Source organism: Salvia hispanica, chromosome 2, assembly GCF_029641045.1.
Source record: "Salvia hispanica isolate PSC_SH4W2 chromosome 2, Shi_PSC_v1, whole genome shotgun sequence".
Lineage (NCBI taxonomy): Eukaryota > Viridiplantae > Streptophyta > Magnoliopsida > Lamiales > Lamiaceae > Salvia > Salvia hispanica.
Genome location: NC_142693.1, coordinates 52,457,268 through 52,479,398, shown reverse-complemented (window position 1 = coordinate 52,479,398; position 22,131 = coordinate 52,457,268). Strand labels below are relative to the sequence as shown.

The window sequence follows — 22,131 nt, the reverse complement described above, 5'->3', positions numbered from 1 at the left end:
AACAAGCTTCAAATTACAAGGATCAAAATATCCGGTTTAATTAGAATACACTTATTGAAACACACGATGTCAACAGAATAATTAACAAATACACATAAATAATGTTAATGAAACAGAAAGTGAACAAAGAGCATGGCAACAACACATAATATTTACCAAGGAACATAAATCATGTTAACAGATTTTCAAGTCATGTCAACAGAGCATAAATAAACAACATAACACAACAAAATAATGTTAATGAAATAGAATGTCAACAAAGAGCTCATAACCCATACTTTTCCCTTGAAAGCTCACAACTGATTAAGAAAAAAGGGTTAAACAGTCTACACCTAAAGTATCCATAGATTCCAAACTCAACCATGTTTCTCAATCTTCTAAGTATTTATAGTCTTTTGCTTAGCCAATAACTAACTGATTTTTTTAAGTCAAGTTAAGGACTCTGATTATGGTCATATCATATGTACTTTTACATTCAAGAAAATCCAACAAAACATTGATCCACTAAGACTAACATTTATTTCCTCAGTCAAGAATTATTGAGCTGATTTCTAAAGTAGCTTCAGATAAATCAGAAAATTACCCCTACAGTTATATCTAAAGACGTGGCTGCACTCTTGTAAAATTCTTAGACAATTGATATAAGTTATGTAAACCAAAATATCAGAACATGCTCAAAATACCAAGATCAAAATGTCCAATTTAATTAGAATACACTAATTCAAACACACTATGCCAACAGAATATTTAACAAGTACACATAAATCATGTCAACAGAGCATAAATCACCAACATAACACAACAAAATAATGTTAATGAAACAGAATGTCCACAAAGAGCATAACAACAACACAGAATATTTACCAAGTAACATAAATCATGTCAACAGATTTTCAAATCATGTCAACAGAGCATAAATCACCAACATAACACAAAAAATTCATGTTAATGAAAATCAAACCAAACTACCTCCACCATTCGTCGACGTAGACTTGGAATAAGATGAAGAATCCATCAAATAACACTTAGCTGTTGATTATGAACTGAAATCGAACCTGAAGATGAGAAAATAAAAATAAAAACTAATTAGGAACAAATTTAACTGGGCATCAACAAATAAAGGATAAAAACAGAATAAAAGTGGGTATAATCGACCGAAAAACGTCAAAATCAACAGAGAAATCCGTCGAAAATTAGTCGAACTGTTCGTCTGTTTTTCGAAAATTGAAGCGCAAATCAGATATCGTTGAAATCGTTGAAATCGTCTGAGTCTAATTTTGTGAATCAATTGAATCATAAATCGTTAAAATAGATTCAATCAGTGATAGTATTGAATTGTTAAATTCTCAGCAGAATCGCCAATGCAACTTGAATATGATGAAGAACCCTAAATTAAAACGCGAAAAGACCATTATACCCTTTCATATTAAACTAATCTAATAATATTTATTGTGTGGCAAAATCTGGACCACTCATTTAATAAAAATGAGTGACTGATATTGCATCTCATTTCTCAATTAGCCTAAATAATCTCAATTGATCACAATCCTATATATATATATATATATTAGTTTACAACATAACAACATTCATCCATTAGCTCAAAGTGGTTGGCACTCTGGTTAACTTGTGCCGATGTACGAGTTCAAACTGCCTAATGCCTTTTTTATATCATATTTATGCATCCAGACTCAGTTGCTTTCTATTTTACGCTTTCCATTTCTTTACTTTTATTTTGTTAGTACTTCCCATTTTTCAAATGCACGAGGTTTTAACTTTAAGTTACACATACTTTACTTTTTTTTTTTGTTAGCACAAATTTTGCAAAATAAAAATTCTCCTTATTTATCACTCTCATTAAAATAGAAATAACATCATCTCTATATTTTTCACTCTCTTATTTATTAGTATTTCTTACTTAACTTATAAAATAATAATAAATAAAAATTGGTCCTGAAAAACAAATGTTTTACATTTAGTGGAACATAAGAGTTATTGTCACCATCCTTTTATTATTTGTCAATCATTATCCATCTATATACTATCTCATAACTTCTTACCACCCATGCTATAACTACAGACAAATATCGAAAAAAATACACTACAACCGTTAACAATAATTTGGATCCCCATAGTAGAAATCCTGCGTCCGCCACTGCTACGAGCACTTTTTTGCAAGTTTAATAAGTTTGTTTATCTGATGTAATTATAATTAGGTCACTCCCATCAACTTATATATAGTAACTACGGTTCATTTGGGACAATGAGAATGCTATTCCATTGTTAACCCAGAGAAAATAATTGAGGTGTGGGTGCGAATGATTAATATTTAGAGCAATGGACACCACGTCCATGATACCTATTGGTAATTAAATATACAGCCACTGACACTGGCCCGTGGTGGACCACTGTACCTAATCTCAGAACAATTTGATACACCCATATTAGTCACTAATGTCATGTTCTGCTATTTCAAGATAAAACAACTCATCAACCGTGAACAGAAATAGTATGACTAACCTCATCACAGAGGGCCCACGTATGATATTTAAAATTTTAGTGAAAGTATATTGTCAACTAGATATTTTTGAGTTTCTCAATAGTCATTCCAATCATTCTATAAAAATATTTTTGTTCAATTATTTTACACTATTAATTCACTCATATTATAATTTTTTATAAATACATATATTAAAACTAAAATCATTTTTTAAAAAATTTAAAACTATTATGCCAAACAAGGTACGGAAAATGGAGATTTTACGTCATCAAAAGAAAAATGTTATGAGTATATGAGTATTTATGACAAATAGAACAAAATTACTACTCCCTTTGTCCATTATTGATAATGGACAATCTAAACAGTGGACGATGCAAATTTTAATATATTTTTTTTTGGGACGGAGGGAGCTATATGTATTGCAACAAATTAAGTTTTGATATATGATCTATTAATATTAATTGAAATAATGGTTTCAAGTTTAAGAATTTCATAATTTTATATTAAAATATTCACTTTCGAAAATACTATTAACTTCTATAAATTCTTATTTTATGAATACGACCAACCTCTATATATAAAAATACTTGAATATTCTTAACTCATCTATTTAATACTTTTATTAAAGCAACTGATTTAATATTCACTCATATTATGAAATATTAGAAACCTTGTTTAATTTACTATAACATGAAATAAATTAGTAAAATATTACTAATACCAATTGAGTTCATAAAATTTTAAAATGGAAACACCTTTATCTCTACTTTATTCTCTCTCTCTTACTTTACTCTCTCCTCTTAACACACAAAAATTAACTGCATAAAATCCCGTGCCGTCCAAGGAAGGGGTCATCTTCCTTGGGATGGAGGGAGTACTTTTTAAAGTTTTAATTATTTTAAATTAATTAAATTTGTAAAACTTACGGAGAAAGCTTGTACAAAATTGCATAATATATACTTTAAAGAATATGTACGAATAGAAATATAAAGAAAAAAATGGAAAATGAAACTATCGGTAATACTTCAAATTTTTATAAATATTTTAATGATTTCAGTTTGAGATCATGAGAAGGCGTTGAAGACATGGTTAGTTGGCCATAGTTAAATCACTATATCTCTCAACTTTAATAAGTTATAACTGTATAACTTTAATTCACTATATTGTGATTAACTCTAATATATTATTTTTCACTTATTCGAATTTCAGAAAATGAATATACTACAAACATATATCAACACTATAGTATTTAATTTCATAAAATGATAAAATTAAATGTCTCGCACATTTATTATTTGTCAAAACCTTTAACGAAACACAATTCCAACAGTCTACGCTTCTAAAATTCTGAACGTCTCTTTTTGTTTCTCTATTATAGAGAAAATATATAACTACCATTGACTCTAACTTCTCTTTTTATTTCTCTACAGTAGATAGAATGTGTATCAGTTCCGTAGGCTATGGGTCAATGCATTTACATATTTATATCTAAATTAATTCATTAAAATCCAACTAAAATTAATTAAAACACAATATCTCAGTCTAATCCATTCATTTTTAATGAATGTCAAAACTAATAAGTGAAAACTTTATTATAATCTATAATTGAAATCTAAAAAGTTAAAACTCTAAATAAATAAATCATAAATACGGAAATAAAAATAATACTTAATGGAAGACACAAAAGGAATATTTTTTTGAAAATGATGGTACTTCCTCCGTCCTAATTAAGATGACACACTTTTCTTTTTAATTTGTCCTAATAAAGATGATACATTTCTATTTTTGGTAATTTTTTCTCTCCAATTAATACATTCAACCATTTTTTTCTCACTCAAACTAAATATTCAATTATCTTTTTCTCTCCATTTAATACATATATCCACTATTTCTCTCTCCAAATATTTACATAAACCAACAACTCCTAAAATCCCTTGAAGATTAAGAAATGTGTCATCTTAGCCGTGGGGCAGAGGGAGTAATAATTTATCCGATCAACCCTAGTATTTCTTATGCTCATACGTCCCATAGAACTAAACCGAATTTCCTTTTCCGTCCGTATCCATTTATGAAAACTTTTTCTTCTTTTCTTTTACTTTGTCATTTATATCCAACTATTCAGTAGTATATTATTTCAATTACTTTATTTTATTCCTTCTTATTTTATCAATTATGCATTTAAACTTGTGTCATTTCTAATTAACCTAATTCTATGGCACGGAAGGAGTAATTTCAGGAGTAATTTATTTTGTGTTTCAATCAGGTTTGGTTTGTAATCAAGTTTTAAAGAAACAAAATTGCAATATCCCGTATCTTTCGTTGGCCACATCATATCTCAGCTACTGGAAAGGATAGGCTGAACACAATATCAAATTATTAAACTATTGAATCGACAGATGGATTTGTTATTAATTAAATGCCGGGACATTTATGAAACCGCTAGAGTTTTGGTATTTGTCCTTAAAAAATAATCACTTGCAATAGTCTTTTTATTTATTTAATTACTTCATTCATATGTGAATAAAAACATATTCTAATTTGGTTTTATTAGCTGAAAAAAGTTAGTGAATTGTGTGCTCCGATTTTATACACTCCAATAAATGTAAATATAATGAATTAATAGAGTGTTGGTTTCACTAAGTAAAGTAGGAAAAATTAAATATGAACGTCCCAAAATAATATAATATGCATTGACAAAATGTTTATACTTTTAAAATTTACTAGTAGTACATGTTTAAGTCGTGGACGGAGGACGTATCTTTTATTACGTTCATATATAACATACTTCATGTCACGTTTTACATAGCACACATTTTACATAGCACAAGTAGTTAATGAAAGTTTCACATGGTTATACTTGTGTGGGCTTAACGAGCATTTCTAGCACATGAGATACAAATTTGTTGAGATGGGAAAACTAATCACAAAATCCAAATGTGGCACTATATATATAGTCTCCCTGACAAAAACTTAATTTTCAAGGATACAAAAATTGGACGCAATTACTAGCGCTTGGAAATTTAAAAAATTATCATAATTTAGGACGCAAAAGAAAGCGTCCCTAAGTTGATGACAAATTATCTTAATCTTTTACTCTTTTAGTATATAAAGCGTTTGTGGTATAATTAGACAAGCAAATTAGCATACTTAATAGCATTAAAAAAGTAGCGTTATCTGATTTTTTGGTTGTAGTGTCTGTAATATATAGGACTATAGTAAAAACAGAAAATACTGTCTTTTCTTATCTTGAGCTCAAGGTTTATTATTTTCTGAATTCAACTATATAAAGGGTTGAAGAAGTCCATCTCCAATCACCCATAATCACACAAACAAACACCACTATTTTCCTTGTAAAAAAATTATGAGCCATAACTTCTTCTTCTTCCACAAGTCTCCTCAATGCATAACAGCTCAAACCCTAATTCCTTCATACAACCATTTTGTCTCTGGTGATGGAAAAAATGTTTCATCTTCTTCTTTTCAAATTCACTGCCAATCTAAACAGCGGAAGAAGCTACGGCTACGCCACTCCTCCCACGGCGTGAAAGCCAGCTTGTTTACCTCCAGTCAGAAGCCAGTTTCCGTTAAGGCGGTCATTACGGTGATCGAGAAGGTGGGCGCTGCCCTCACCCACCTCGGCTTGAGCCGAGGCCTCGACGAAATAGCCGACTTGCTCGGTAGAACCATACTTGTCGAGCTCGTTGCAGCAGATCTCGATTCTAGTAAGTATAACTCAAGATAATCACTTACTCATTCGTCCCACCACAGAATATACACTTTGGATAGACACAAATTTTAATGCACAATTAATAAAATAAGAGAGATATAATGAAAAAAGTAATTAAAGTAGTGTTAGTGCAGAATTAGTCCAACCTTAATAGACAAAAAAAAATGTTTTCAAAATAAGAAAGTGCATATTCTTATAGAACGAACTAAAAGAAAAAGAGTGCATATTCTGGTAGGATGGAGAGAGTCTTTCTTTCGAGTACAATTATTTGAAGAGGCTTAACATACTTTTATATAATGGAGTACTCTCTGTCCACTAAATTTAGTCTCTTTTAGTTACTTTTTCTTCTTTTACTTATATATCTTAGTATTAAATTTTCTTTTATCTATGCATATTAAAACTCGTGGTGCTTACATATGAAATTATTTGTCATGAAAAAAAGTATATAATATATATTTAAATATATGTGTGAATGAAATTCTTTTAAAAACATAATATTCCATCCCATGATATTATAGTGAATTAATACTATCTTCGTCCCATGATAATTGAGATATTCTTTTTAAATATGAATTTATGAAAATGATATTTATAGATTACATGAAGAAAGAATAAAGTAAGGAAGAGAATAAAGTATGAAAGAGAAAGAGAAAGAGAAAGTAAATTAGGAAAGAAAATAAAGTTTTACAAAAAAAACGACTCAATTATCTTGAGACGTACGGTCCAAAAAGGGATACGACTCAGCTATCATGAGACGTATAGAGTAATATGAGTAATACTAAGAAAAGTGAAGTAATATCGTTGTCCTTTAAAAATACTAGCAAGTATCTCTATTTTAATCCGTCCCTTAAAATTATGCAATTCTAATTCAAGAAACTTTTGAAGGACACATTATTATATTTACAACTTATATTATGAAAATTAACAATTTAATATTTTGTAGACCCTACAATCCACTAATATAATGTGGACCTTACAATCTACTAATACTACTGCCTTCTATTTTTTTTTTCTTTGTCTCTCTTACTTTATTCATTGCTAATACTACTGTCTCTAACTTTTTTTTTTCCTTATCTCTCTTACTTTATCAATTTTGTATTAGAATTTATTTTAAAATTTGTAATTTTAATAGTGTGTATTACTCCCTTTGTTCCATAGTAGTAGAGGCATTTCTTTTCGTTACGGAGATTAAGAAAACTGTGTGTAATGTATTAAATAATAAGATACTAATAAAGTATTCCCTCCGTTCCATAGTAGTTGGGTCATTTTGTCATTTTGGTATGATACATAGTAGTGGAGTCATTTCCCTTTTTAGTAAAAGTCAGTACATTTCTTCTCACTTACTTTATTCTCTCTACCTTTTTCATTTCTCATTTTATTCTTTATTTACTTAACTCACTTAACAATACATTTCTTAAATTGCGTGCCGAAAAGAAATGTCTACACTACTATGGAACGAAGGGAATAGGAGAGATAAAAAAATAGAGTTAATAAAGTAAGAGACAGGAAAAAAAGAGTGGAAAAATGTATTACTCCTATATTTTACTAAAAATGATATGACTCGACTACTATGGAATACCGAAATAGAAAAATGACCACTATTATGTAAAGATGGATGTTATGCACATTACTACCTCTGTCCACTACAACAGACAAGTTTTACTAAAAGTTAAAAACCAATACTAACTCTACACATTATTTTAAATGTGGACCACACATGCAATCGACTAATACCACTTCCACTATATTTTGTCTATTCTCTTTTATTTTACCAATTACGTATTAAAAAATCCGTATCATATACTCCCCCTATCCCACTAGAAATGAAACGTTTTCCTTTTTGGGTTGTCCCATTAAAAATGAAACGTTTCTTAAAATAGAAATAACTTTATCTTTACTGTTCTATTTCTCTTACTTTACTCTTTCTTCTTTAACTCACAAAACAACACTATATAAAATCCTGTGCCGAAAAATAAACGTTTCATATTTATTGGAATGGAGGGAGTATAACTTTGTCTATTTTATTTTGACGAAGAGAGTATATTACTATAATTTATACACTCCATTATTCATTTCTTGGATCACGCACATGCATCCAGCAATCAAATTGCACGTCATTCCTAATAAGGAAATATGATTTCGATCTTTTGTTGAAATGTACGACTTAAAGTGCATACTTGCATTATTTCTTGGAGTTTGCGAAATGATAATAATAGCGACGACACGATTCAAAATTATACAACAAAATAATGACTAGATTTCCAATTAAGGTAAAAGTGGAAAAAACAAAAGGAAATGGAGTTGAAGTGAATAAACAATTAAAAAAAATTAAAATTAAAAACCAAATCCTATAGTTGGAAAAGGGTGAAAAAAAGAAAAAATGCCTAGAGGATATTATAGATTAAAACTTTAGAGGCATTGAGTGCACAATCAATTTTATTTTCATTCTTATCACATTTTGCTCAATGAACCCTCTATACATAATAAAAGTATGAAAGTATTTCATTAATTTTTTCATTTTAGTATGTTTCTTAAAAATAGAAACTTTATATTTAAAGAATTTTTTTCGCTCTTTAGTGAGGTAAGACCTATTTTCTACTAACACATTTTTCTTTCTATTTCTCTTTTACTTTCCCAATTTTGCATTAAAGCTTCTGCCGTTTTAAAAGTTCCTATTTTTCGGGGAGAAAGGAATATATAGTACTCCCTCCGTTTCGCCATAGTTGAATCATTTTATCAATTCAAGAAATATCTTCATAGTTGAGTCATTTCCATATTTGGTAATTTTTTTTCTCTTTCTTACTTATCTCTCTCTACTTTATTCACTTTATACTTTATTCTCTGTACCTTTTCCTCTCTCTTACTTTATTATCTATTTATTTAACACACTCAACATTCATTTCTAAAACTCCGTGCCTAAAAGTTCCGCCTCAACTATAGCGAAACGGAGGGAGTATGAATTATTTCGTTATTAGTCCGTACCTGAAAAGCATGAACTTTCTAATTTTGGAATAATTAAACAACACATTACTTCTACACATCATTTTATTTACAACTTATACCATAACACTATACTACTAATAATGTGGAACTCACTCCCCACTAACACTATTTACACTATCCTTTTATCTCTCCATCTTTCTTACTTTATCAATTGTACATTAAAACACTATTTTGAAATAAGTTACTCCCTCCGTCCCGGCTAAGATGACACATTGCTTAGCCGGCACGGGTTTTAAGAGTTATTGGTTAAAGTGTTTAATTGGAGAGAGAGAAGGTGGGTGTAAGTATTAAAGTAGAGAGATAAAGTAATATGAATATTTTAATAGGAGTGAGAAAAAGTGGTTGAGTGTATTAATTGGAGAGAGAAAGTTACCAAAACAAGAAATGTGTCATCTTAGTTGGGACAAACAAAAAAGGAAAACGTGTTATCTTAAGCGGGACGGAGGGAGTAACATAATAATTACTAAATTTAGATTTTCGTCTTCATCATATCATCAACTAGAGCTGTAATCACTATCTATTGATTCTAAAAGCTATTGTCACAAGTTACCATCTTGGTAGCTTGCTTCGCTTAGCCAAATTGATGAGCTGTATGTAATTGGTTAATTCGATTTTATTTTACTGTAAATTGAAGAATCTGGATTGGAGAAGCCTACAGTGCAAGCATATGCACGTAAAATTGGGAGTGATGACAATTCGACCTTCTACGAGGCCACTTTTGAAATCAAAGAGGATTTTGGAGAGATGGGTGCCGTTCTAGTTGATAACGAACACCATCGAGAAATGTATGTTAAGAGCTTTGCTTTGGATGGATTTCCCTCTGGTGCTATCCTTATCAACTGTGATTCTTGGGTTCAACCCAAATTCGATAACCATACCAAGAGAGTCTTCTTTTCAAACAAGGTAACTCTTTATACGCATTCTCATCTTTCATACTTTAACATGACACAATTTTTAAAAAAATATGATTTATTGTAAATGTAAGAAATTAGTGAATATGAAATTTACTTATGAGTTAATGTAAAATAATAATAATAATAATAATAATAATAATAATAATAATAATAATAATAATAATAATAATAATAATAATAATAATAATAATAATAATATTGTCGGACGGAAGAAGTATTTGTATGAATCTCACCATTTTCAATATTCTTCATCTATGATATGCAATATTTTAAATTAGAGGTCCATTGTACAAATTTTTACTGACTTTTGGCGTAGTTCATATAGTATAACCAATTACTATATACTCTTATAATCTTATTACACTTTTCATTTTAAAATGATAGACCACATATCATTCAAAAAGTTTATTAGTATACTTAAAGAACGAGGTAATCGAAAGTTCCAATAAAAGACTAGTCATGTTAAAAGCCATTTCTTAATCTATGTTAAAAGTCATTATATTTTGTAATCTCTTCGTGCATGATTAAAAAATACGTTGTGATTTGTCGTAGTTTTTATAAAGTCGTTTGACTTTGTAAAGCAAAATTAATAAAAGATACTACTAGTTTTATATGTTTATCTTTGTTATAGTATTATTTTTTTAATGAAATTTGAGTGAAATGAATTAGTTAGATGTAGGTCTTACTAACAAAAAAATGTATAAAAAAAACGGAAATGAGTCCTTAAATCATTGATGTTTTAACATGACAAAATTTGTCACTATTTCGTAGAAATAAATGATTAGTGATGCATGAATTAATTTACATAAATAAATGTAGTCATACTTGCCATTCCAAACTCCAAGCGGGGTGAAGATATTGAGGGAGAAAGAGCTCCAAATTCTTCGAGGAGACGGCCAAGGAGAGCGCAAGACCTCCGATAGGATCTATGATTACGACGTCTACAACGACCTCGGTGACCCAGACAACGACAAAGACTCGTCCCGCCCCATCATCGGCGGCCCCACTCATCCCTATCCTCGCCGCTGCAGAACCGGCCGCCCAAGAACTAAAAAAGGTCATCCATCTTATCTATGCATGCGTATATGTGACACATTTCAGATAGAAATTAATGCTCTCTCCGTCCTACTAAAGATAGACTTGTTACTTAAAAATACGCTTTCATCTTTACTTTAATTTTTCCATTCAACACATAAAACAAAACTAGATAAAATTCTATGCTGCCCAAAGATGGGGTTATCTTCCTTGGGACGGGGTAGTCCATATTTAAATTGTTGTAAAAACGTACGACAGATCCATTATCCGAGTCTAGGTCCTCCGACGTGTACGTACCACGAGATGAAGCATTTTCCGAAATAAAGCAAGCCACATTCAATGCGAAAACTGTCTACTCAGTGGTTCATGCTCTCGTGCCATCGCTCAAGACTACACTGGCCGACCCGGATCTCGGATTTCCATTCTTTTCGGCTATAGACACTTTGTTCAACGAAGGAGTCGCGCTCCCGGATATTCCCACCACCGGCTTCCTCGGCAACATTGTGCCTAGGCTTGTAAGAGCAATCGAGGACACTGGCAACAGCGTCTTGCGCTTTGAAACTCCCGAGTTCGTTGACAGTATGTGGCATCATTTCTTGAACATTGCATTGTGTTGTTTAATTACTACCTTTAATTGCCATTGTTTTTTACTGCAGGAGACAGGCTTGCGTGGTTTAGGGATGCTGAATTTGCTCGACAAACTCTAGCCGGCATCAATCCATGTGCCTTACAGTTGGTCACGGTGTGCACCTCTTCACACATTAAGGTTTTTTGGTTTTACAGATTTTGTTCATGATATGTGTTAACTAACAGGAATGGCCGTTGAAGAGTAAACTTGATCCTGAGGTGTATGGACCGCCGGAATCAGCAATCACCACGGAACTCGTAGAACAAGATATTAGAGGATTCTGTACAATCGAGGAGGTATTAAATGTGTGTTCTTATCATTTTTTGTTTATTTATCTTTCTGACTAGACTGCCCCTTATTAATTTATACATATATGCAGGCATTAAAACAGAAGAAACTTTTTGTCCTAGATTACCATGATCTACTATTGCCTTTTGTGAAAAGGGTAAGAGAGCTCAAGGGGAGAACTCTCTATGGATCGAGGACGCTCTTCTTCTTGATGCCATCGGGCACATTAAGGCCAATAGCCATCGAGCTGACTCGGCCAAAGATGGACGACAAGCCCCAATGGAAGCATGCATTTAACCCAAGTTGGGAGCCTACTGGCATCTGGTTGTGGAGGCTCGCTAAAACCCACGTCCTTGCTCACGACTCCGGTTATCATCAGTTGATCAGTCATTGGTAGTGTTGCACTCGCACTTTCTCTTAAGTAAAGGGAGAGATGGGACTGACGAATTACGTTTAATTTCAGGCTACGAACTCACTGTTGTACCGAGCCTTACATAATTGCGACACACAGACAACTAAGTGCAATGCATCCGATTCATAGATTGCTACATCCTCATCTACGATACACAATGGAGATTAATGCATTGGCTCGTCAGTCACTCGTAAACGCAAAAGGGATCATTGAGGGTTGTTTCTCCCCCGGGAAGTACTCCGTAGAGTTGAGCTCCGCTGCCTACGACCAGCTTTGGCAATTTGACTTACAAGCATTGCCAGCAGACTTAATTAACAGGTAACTACTACTACATCCCTTCCGTTAAAAATAGAAATTATTTTCATTTTTGTTTGTCCCATAAAAATAAACTTTGTAAACTTTCTATTTAGGAAGTGGACCATTAACACTACTTTCACTACTTTTTTCTCTTCATCTTTCTTCTTTATCCATTTTTCTCCCTATCTTTCTTACTTTACAAATTGTGCATTAAAACTCGTATCATTTCAAAAGTTTCTATTTTTTCAAGGACGGAGTTAGTATTAACTAGTCAAATTTGAAGCTCAATGATATATAGCGCTGAGTTAGTCACTTTTCGAATAGAAGTGCGTGAAGTACCATGTCTAAAACTAATTAGTGAGGGGAGAAGTAGCCGATGAGACTTATATAGTAGTTCAAGTTCTCTCGTTCGGTGTGTGTTAAAGTTGTTTATTTCATTCGTCTTCTAATTTGTCAGAGGAATGGCCGTGGAGGATCCAACCGCGCCTCACGGCCTAAAGCTGACGATTGAGGATTATCCTTATGCAAACGACGGTTTACTTATATGGGATGCCATCAAGCAATGGGTTACAGACTACGTTCCACACTTCTACCCTGAACCAAACCTCATACAGTCGGACACCGAGCTTCAGGCCTGGTGGACGGAAATAAGAACAGTAGGGCACGGTGATAAGAAGGACGAACCCTGGTGGCCTGAGCTCAAAACACCTGACGATCTGATCGGAATTCTAACAACAATTATATGGATAGCTTCAGGTCACCATGCAGCAGTGAACTTTGGGCAGTTTGACTATGGAGCATACTTTCCGAATAGGCCTACTGTGGCTCGATCCCCAATGCCTATAGAAGAACCGAGCCCAGCGGATAAGAAGAAGTTTATGGAAAGGCCCGAGGCGTTCCTTCTAGAGTGTTTCCCTTCACAGGCTGAAGCAACAACGGTGATGACGATCTTAGATGTTTTGTCCAACCATTCTCCTGATGAAGAGTACATTGGGGGTGAAGCTGAGGCTTGTTGGGCAGAGGATAAAGTGATTAAAGCTGCTTTTGAACGTTTCCACGGGAAGTTGGTGGAGATTGAAGGGATGATTGATGCAAGAAACGCGGATGAGAAGCTGAAGAATAGGTCGGGGGCTGGAGTGGTGCCGTATGAGCTTCTAAAGCCATATTCTGGGCCTGGTGTTACTGGAAAGGGTGTTCCAAATAGCATATCTATTTAGTCATTTCTATCTTATATTAACGAACTGTTTAATTTGATTTGAATAAGAGATCATCAATTTAATAAACTTTATCCTTTGGGTGTTATGCTAGCCCTTTTTATAAATACGAACTCAATAATTCTGCAAAAGGAATTTTTTAAGAAAAAATGTAAAATTGGACTTTCTGTTACATGGTTGATAACTTTTGTAAACTGCATCTTTTCTACCAACTGAAAAATATGATCTGAAACGTTATACGATAAATAACATGAACAGAAAATGTAAACATGTAGTCAACTGATTGGCATTGTGTTGACGTTGATATTATTTCAAACCTGTTAAAATCAAATCATGAAATCTAGCAGTCCACATCATAGTTTTGAATTTGTATAATATATAGAGTTTTCATTTGACTACATCCCTTCTTTTACATTTGGATATCTTGAAATCTAGTAGTTCAGATCATAGTTTTGAATTTGTATACTCCCTCCGTCCGCCATTAGGAGTCCCGGTCACTTTTGCACACTCGTTTTGTAAAAATGATAATATATAGTTAAATTGGAGAAATGGTAAAGTAAGAGAGAAAATAATGTTGAGAAGAGTATTATCTAAGTTATTCTCTCTCTTACTTTATTATTTCTCCACTTTAACTATTTATTATCATTTTATAAAATGAGTGCGTAAAAGTGATCGGGACTCCTAATGACGGACGGAGGGAATAATATATATAGAGAGTTTTCATTTGATTACGTCCCTTCTTTTACAATTAGATGCATGGTGCATGGTTCCATTCTAATAATACAATTGGATAATATAGAAATGATTTTTGACAAATTCTCCTGGATTCGACATGGTCCAAACTTGAACCTGACTTGAATTCAGCCCAATCCAGTCCAAACCTACCCAGATCTATCCCATGCCAAACATTGGTTTACATACAAGTGTCTCACACTAGTATCTGATGGAAATTAAGATCTTCAATTAAAAAGAAGAATCAAGGAAAGATCAATTAAAATTAAATTAAAAGGATAGTTACTAGCTAGAATTAGAATATATTTTCTATGTATATCGTTCCTCGATGTGCATAATTTCATTTTGAAGACAAAGACATTAAACAATGTTGTTTTATAAGATTTTTATCAATTGTATAGAAATTCTCAAAATATACAACTGAAAATGTAAAATTCTATCCGTGATGAAGGTAATGGATCGGATAAGGAGCAACAAAAATTAGTAATGATCTTTTGATCTGGTCAAGCTGAATCTTGAATGCAATAGATCCATGATATGCTCAAATCTATGCAATTAAGCAATGGAAGTGATGTTCTCTTTGTTGTAATAATTGAAGTAGTAATATATAAAATCGATTTATAATTTAGTATCAGCATAGCGACGAAATTAATACTATTAAGATAGAGGGTGAGTAATGTGGTTTGTATTACTTTGTAATACTATGTCACATGATCACACATGATCTCTATAGTAGTCAAATAAACGTCACATGAAAATAAGAAACCAAGGAATATAATTTAGACTTAAGGACAACCCTTTCACATGATAGTCCAAACAACAATTAACTCTTGGGCTACACTATTGTACGTCAAACCCAGTCTCCGGCTCGAGTCTGACTAGCTTTTACACGTTAAAACAATATCTTTATTAAGAAAAAAAATTATTTTTAAATTATCAATTTTAATTACAAAAAGTATTGATTTTCATTCGGGGCTTATCATAATTTTTGTTAAAAATACAATCCATATTGATTATAATAACAGGTACTTTTATTCGTACGTATAAAAAGTAACTACATACAAGAATAATACAACATTCATCCCATTTCAAATGACTAAAAATCTATGTTGGAAAGTCTCATTTATAACTACTCAAAGAAGTATCTTGAAATCAGATTAGATTTACTCAAATCTGTGTTGGAAATTCTATTTCAATAAAGTTCAGTTACCGATTCGATTTTAATCCCAACTTAAAAGTCAATAAAGTAAGTGTTTTAGAAGTGAGTATTCTCTAATTTAAATGCAAACATTAACTGTTTTCTTGTAACCCACGGTGACGGGACTTGCACATGTTTTTTGTTTCAAATCATGGACTATTGAAATATCACCATATTCAATAGTACAACTCCCTTCGATCTATTAAATTATTGTCGCATATTTTCTTATATTGAACGGTCGTTACTAAATGTCACAATTCAGTTTTATTATTTTTAATAAATAGATATCACGACTAATTTATTCTACTCACAATTAGATCATATTTCACTAATATTTTCTACTTCTTTTACAAAGTTAAATACTTCTCTGTCTGCGAATAAGAGTCTCATTTCTTTCCAACACATATTTTAAGAAAAATATTAAGAAAACTGGGTGGAAGAAAGTTAGTGGAATATAGGTCTCACTTTTATATGCTCCCTCCGTCCCAATAAATATGAAACATTTAGTTTCCGGCACAGGATTTTATGCAAGTGTTGTTTTGTGAGTTAATGAAGAGAGAGTAAAGTAAGAGAGAGTGAAAAGTAGAGAGAGTGATGTTTCCATTTTAGGAAACGTTTCATTTTTAGTGGGACAATCCAAAAAGGAAAACGTTGCATTTCTAATGGGACAGAGGGAGTATTAGTTTTAAATGATTCGTGAGTGGAATGCGTTATGAAATATGAGGCCTCTCTACCATTTATAGTAATTATGGACTGAACCGCCTATTCGCCAACAGACTAAAACAGAAAAACGTGACTCTATTCATAGATGAAATTTTTTTAAACCATCGTCGGTCAAATATGGTACTTTTACTGGGGAGGGAGTAATAAATAAACAAAACTTTTGTTTTTGGTAACGGAAAAAAATATTCTCACCCTTGGAGTAAAATTAAGAGTAGGTAGTTAGTGTGATCGGCTGGCAAGTGTTTTCAGTACTGCTCCAAATTGACTGAATTAATTTATGTTGAGCTTGTTGAAAACTTAGCCATAATACACATGTTATGTCAGGCTTAAGCACGAGGCTTATTTCAAACAAGGAAGCCTCGCCTCACCATCTCTTATTATACTCCACTTACACGTTAGAAAACAAAATCAATATTGTAACTCATCACACTATAACTACTTGCAAATCCCAAAGAGAATCTACATTGTTCCAAACTCCCATTTCTCTTGTTGAAAAACATGGTCATCAATTTTCACAAAACAAGAGCTCGTCTGGTGTTATTAGTTTTACTCATGCTCCATTTACAAAGTTGTTGTGGTGCTCATACGATATCGCACGAAGGCGGAATCGGGTCGAGAAAGATGCTAGTGGCTGTAAACAGAGGGAAGCTTGGAGGAGTTAAGGTTGAGCCACAGAAAGCAGTGGTGAATGGGCTCAGGAAAAGGCCCCCGACTTCTTCGAATCCTCGTCATAACAGATAATCAAACAGAGGATTTCGATCTTTCCATAATTTTGCAGGTCTTGTTTTCATATATGTATTATTATATTTTACTATTTGATAGGATTATCAGACATTAGTATTATTGTCTCATAGGTATATACCAATACCATGTTTATCTTAATTTGTTATGTAATGATTCTTTCCAGATTCAGATTTGTATCTTGTAGACATCGTTGATCCAATATGCTTTTGATGAGCTTATGGGTTTAGAAGGAACCATATACCTATTAGCGGGATGCGTTATAATTTTAACTAACATCTATGTAGTATATTAAAAAATGTCAACACGATCACATTAAAATGTTAACACAAATTTATATTGACATTTTAAATATCAATGCCACCACAGTGTGTTAAAATATCAACTAAGTTTATGATGACATTTCAGTGTCATCGTGTTGACAATTTTAATACACTGTATTGATAGTAAAGTTAGCAACTTAAGAAAGTTAGCAATGGATCAGACCTCCCTATTAGCTTATTTATTTAAAGAAAACCAAACATTTTTATATAGGTGCAATTGGGAGGATAACACGTGAGTCATCATATGCAAAGTAGAATGAGATTCTTCTTAAAGATTGGGAAGAATCATAAACGAATAAAGTCCCAGGAGTATTTCACTTTCTATTTAAGCACAATTGCACTTCTAAATTTTGCATCACTCCAAACATGTAGCAAATGTTTTACATAAATTGTTAAAGCTTAGCTCAACATGTTTGTTTGTGGTGCAATGGGCGAACGCCGAGGTGTTATTATTTCCGGCTGGCAGTCTAACCCCGGCGTTGCCATTGCACCACTCACAATCATATGTTGAATTCTTCCAAAGGGTGAGAATTGTATAGAAGAGACGCATTCAAGTTGGTCACCTGAGTGAAGTTCATTCCTTCCATTCTTTGGTCATAAAGTGATCTCAAACTCTCTTGAACCTTGATATAGAATATAAAAGAATTTCTAATATTTGGTGCTTCTATATTTTATAGGGGTAATTACATCCTTGAAACAAAGGTAAAACAATTTGTATGAAACACGTAATTATCCCATATTTTATCAATACTTGAAGTAAACATTCATTTTTATGTAGTGTGAGTATCCTACTACTACTTTTTTGTTTATCTGAAATAATGTGGCTATAAAGTTCTAAGTTCCATTTCTATATTTCCATTGAATCAATTATTTTGTATTAAGACAGTAAAGTATAAGTAAAGAATTGTTAGAAACAACCATCCAAAACTCAGATCTAGGCTTAAGCGAATTCTCGAATACTTTTATATGCACTCTTCAATAAGAAATGCAAGCATCTACACAAAGATGAATTATTACAGGTACAGCCATAGTAGATAAAGTACAACATGATTGTTACTTTTTATTTATGTAATTAAGGATGTGGTGAAGCAGTTGAGCTTTTGACACAAAAAGATGATAGAATAGCCATAAAAATAGAATATATATAAAGATGCAACTACTCCCTCCCTGTGGTTAATGGATATGGATTCACTGGGTTGGGAACTTGGACAACTCCTTCCAGCATTTGGAATGCTTTCTTCATGCTTGGCCTAAGCGATGCATCTTCTTGCACGCACCAAAGTCCAACCATCACGAATCTTTCCACCATTTCCATCTCTCTCAACGCGTCCTCCTCGTTTCTCACCAATGCTTCCAATCTCCCTTCCACAAAGCGGTCCCAAGCCCAGTCCGTCAGAATTGGATTCTCACCATCTCCGAATTCGATATCTGCGTGTTCCTGAACCATTCAGGAGCGACATAGCCTTTGGTACCTTGGATGTTGGTCAGCGTCTTGCTCTGATTCATCGTCAAAAGCTTAGCCAATCCAAAATCCGAAATCCTTGCAATGTAGTATTCGTCAAGGAGAATGTTGTGAGGCTTTATATCACAGTGGATGATCTGGCTGCTGCACTCCTCGTGCAAGTATGTTAGCCCCTGCGCTATCCCCATTGCGATTTGAGTCCTTTGGCTCCAGCTCGCTCTCAGATCCCCGAAAAGAAAGTCTGCAAGCGTTCCGTTGCTCATGTACTCGTACACAAGCAAACGATGAGGCCCCTCCTCGCAGAAACCAATCAGACTGACTAGATTCTTGTGGTGAGTCCGCCCAATCACATTTACTTCTGTCTTGAATTCTTTATCCGAATCTTGAAACATTCGGTCCAGCCTCTTTACTGCAACCAAACCGTTTTGGATTGACCCTTTGTAGACAATTCCAAAAGCACCCGTTCCTAGCTCGTCTTTGAACCCGTCTGTAGCTTGCACGAGTTCTTTATAAGTAAAGCAACGTATGTTAGAAGCCGAAGGGTCTTGAACAGGACTGGGACCCCGAAATATTCTGTTGTAACCAAAGAAAAGAAGGACACAAGCTGCAGTAATGAATAAGCAGTTGATGAAGGATGAGCTGCCTAAAAGCACTGATATCACAAATATCAGCGTCTGCCGATCTCTTCTTGGCCTCGGATTTCTTAAAGTAACATCCCGTTTCCTGATCTTGAGAAATGGCTTTAAACCTTGGGAAGTGTCGACTCTGCCATTAGAAAGGGGCAGCCTTTTCTTCCAGCAGCTATTATCTCTGTATATGGAAACATCGCAGAAACAATCCTCCTGGCAAGCGATTCGACACTGCTCTTCTGGACATGGTTTTTTTCGTTCATAGTCATTGTTAGGCCAATCGGTATCATCGATGATCACCAAGTCATACTCATTGCCACCATCGGTGCAACCCTGCACGAACTGAGGCTCACAGTTGCCATACGGATTGCTGGGATCGGCCAGCGAAAAACCCTGTGGGCATTCGCAAACCGGCCTCTGATTCACGAGCCTGCACACGCTGTTATAACCACAAGCCCCACTGCCTGTGAATCCATTGATGTTCCTACAGATATTTTGAGGCCAAGATGAGGCAATTTGCCAACTCGGGTTGCTACCAAAGTTCTTGGGATGACAATACTGTGTGAAGATTCCGTCAAAATCCAGAGTTGCTCTGTAGTAATTGTCTGAAGACAGGGGAATCGAACGAGGACTAAGAATTTGGTCCTGCCCATTTCTCCTCACCAAAGAAATCAAGGCTCCGCTGTCGAATTTAGCACGGATCACAGCCTCGGAAGCGTTTGGAGGAGAAGTGGTGCCGCCGTAGTACTCATCATCATAGTCCGAATTCGAGGGCACGTTCTTGGTATTGAAGATAAAACGTCCATTGTTGCTGATGGAAGCGTAGAATCTTCCAACAGAAAAATTAGCCTCAGTTCTCCGCGAAACAAGCGTGTCACCCATCTCGATACTCTGACTGGGCAATATTGTATCGGTCGGATGTCTAAAACTTTCCCACAAGATAGAGGAATCTCTAAGCCGTATAACAAAGTTTCCGGTATCATTCAACAATGCATGACTGACTTGATCAACAGGGCCTCCTGTGCTAGTGTTGTACAGAAGGCGGCCCTGGGGATCCTGGAGGATGAGGCCGTTGGCGGAGTCCAGGCGCAGCATGGAGCCACGAGGCACAGGGTAGCTGCTTCTTTCGTACCAGACGGTTGTTTTGTCGGGGATCTTGTCGAACCATATGGCGAGTAGAAAGAGACCGGTGTTAGGTTGAAGCTGTTTGAAGCCAAGAGCGAAATCGCCGTTGGGAGAGGAGCGCCATGGATTGGTGTTTGAGGCAGCTGTGAGAGATGATCCAACGGATATAGTTTGAGAACAAGTGGAATGTGGATAGAGTAGTACTAGTAGTGCAAGGATGATAGATGAACGGAAAGCCATGGAAATTGCAACTCCAGGAAAATGCAGATTGAGTTATTTAGTGTTTCATGGTTCAAGTCATTAGTCAATTATAGAAAAGATTAACGAAAGACACTGATGAATGTCTCCTTGTACTTTTGTGGGAGTGGCGCAGAGGATTCCAGCTTACATTGACAAACTCCCACAGATTTATAGAACGTCTCTTCATTTCTTAGTCGGCATAAATAGACCTACCCAAGGTTTACCGAATCGGCGGTTAAAACCGAAACCGTAACCAGCGGTTACGGTTCCCAACCGAAACCGTCTATTTTTGAATCGTGGTCTTTTTCAGGTTAAAAAATTTTCAAAACCGAAACCGTGCCGAAACCGCCAGTTCCGTTTGGAACGGCGAAAAACCGCCGGAAAACCGTGAAACCTAGTTGGAACTGAAAAAAATCAGCAGTTCAGAACCATGAAAAACCGTAAAAAACCGCCGAAATACTGCCGGTTTGAACCGAAACCAAAACCGGTGGTTTTGGAACCAACCGTAACCGCGAAACACTCTCGCGGTTCGGTTCTAGTTCGACAATTTCCTAACCGTAACCGCCGGTTCCGGAACCGTGGGCACCTCTATGCATGAGATTTTAATTAGGAGTTGTTAGTTGATGTGTTTGATTGAAGAGAAAAAAATGTGGTATAGGTATTAAAGGGAGAGACAAAGAGAGTTGAATATTTAAGTGAAGATAGAAAAAAGAGTAAAGGTCCTTTTTGATCCTTAACATATGTCGATTTTTTTATTTTGGTCCATAACATTATCTTTTGAATTATTTGGTCCTTAACAAATAAAAATCAGTCACATTTGGTCCGAATTGGACGGAAATGGTTAAATCTAACGGTCAACTAATATTAATTGAATTTTGACAGGATTAATATTCAATTAACTGTTTTTTTTATTAATATTCAATCAACTACGGCAATGCGC

The 22,131-nt window shown here is 34.1% G+C and overlaps 1 protein-coding gene and 1 pseudogene across 2 annotated transcripts; one reads left to right on the top strand and one right to left on the bottom strand.

The window, feature by feature from the left end:
- Positions 1 to 5,824: 5,824 nt before the first annotated feature.
- Positions 5,825 to 14,106, top strand: LOC125218686 (linoleate 13S-lipoxygenase 2-1, chloroplastic-like). 2 transcript variants are annotated; one of them, XM_048120416.2, is made up of 9 exons: positions 5,825 to 6,222; positions 9,865 to 10,133; positions 10,964 to 11,201; positions 11,438 to 11,758; positions 11,836 to 11,921; positions 11,993 to 12,103; positions 12,187 to 12,488; positions 12,559 to 12,825; positions 13,262 to 14,106. In XM_048120416.2, the coding sequence occupies exons 1-9, from the start codon at positions 5,862 to 5,864 to the stop codon at positions 14,019 to 14,021; spliced, it is 2,715 nt and encodes a 904-aa protein (XP_047976373.1). In that variant the 5' UTR covers positions 5,825 to 5,861; the 3' UTR covers positions 14,022 to 14,106. The 2 variants fall into 2 exon arrangements, with proteins under 2 accessions (XP_047976373.1, XP_047976381.1); XM_048120424.2 differs by lacking the exon at positions 11,438 to 11,758.
- A 4,569-nt stretch (positions 14,107 to 18,675) lies between these two features.
- On the bottom strand, positions 18,676 to 21,391 carry LOC125219901 (G-type lectin S-receptor-like serine/threonine-protein kinase RLK1; annotated as a pseudogene).
- Between the last annotated feature and the right edge of the window lie 740 nt (positions 21,392 to 22,131).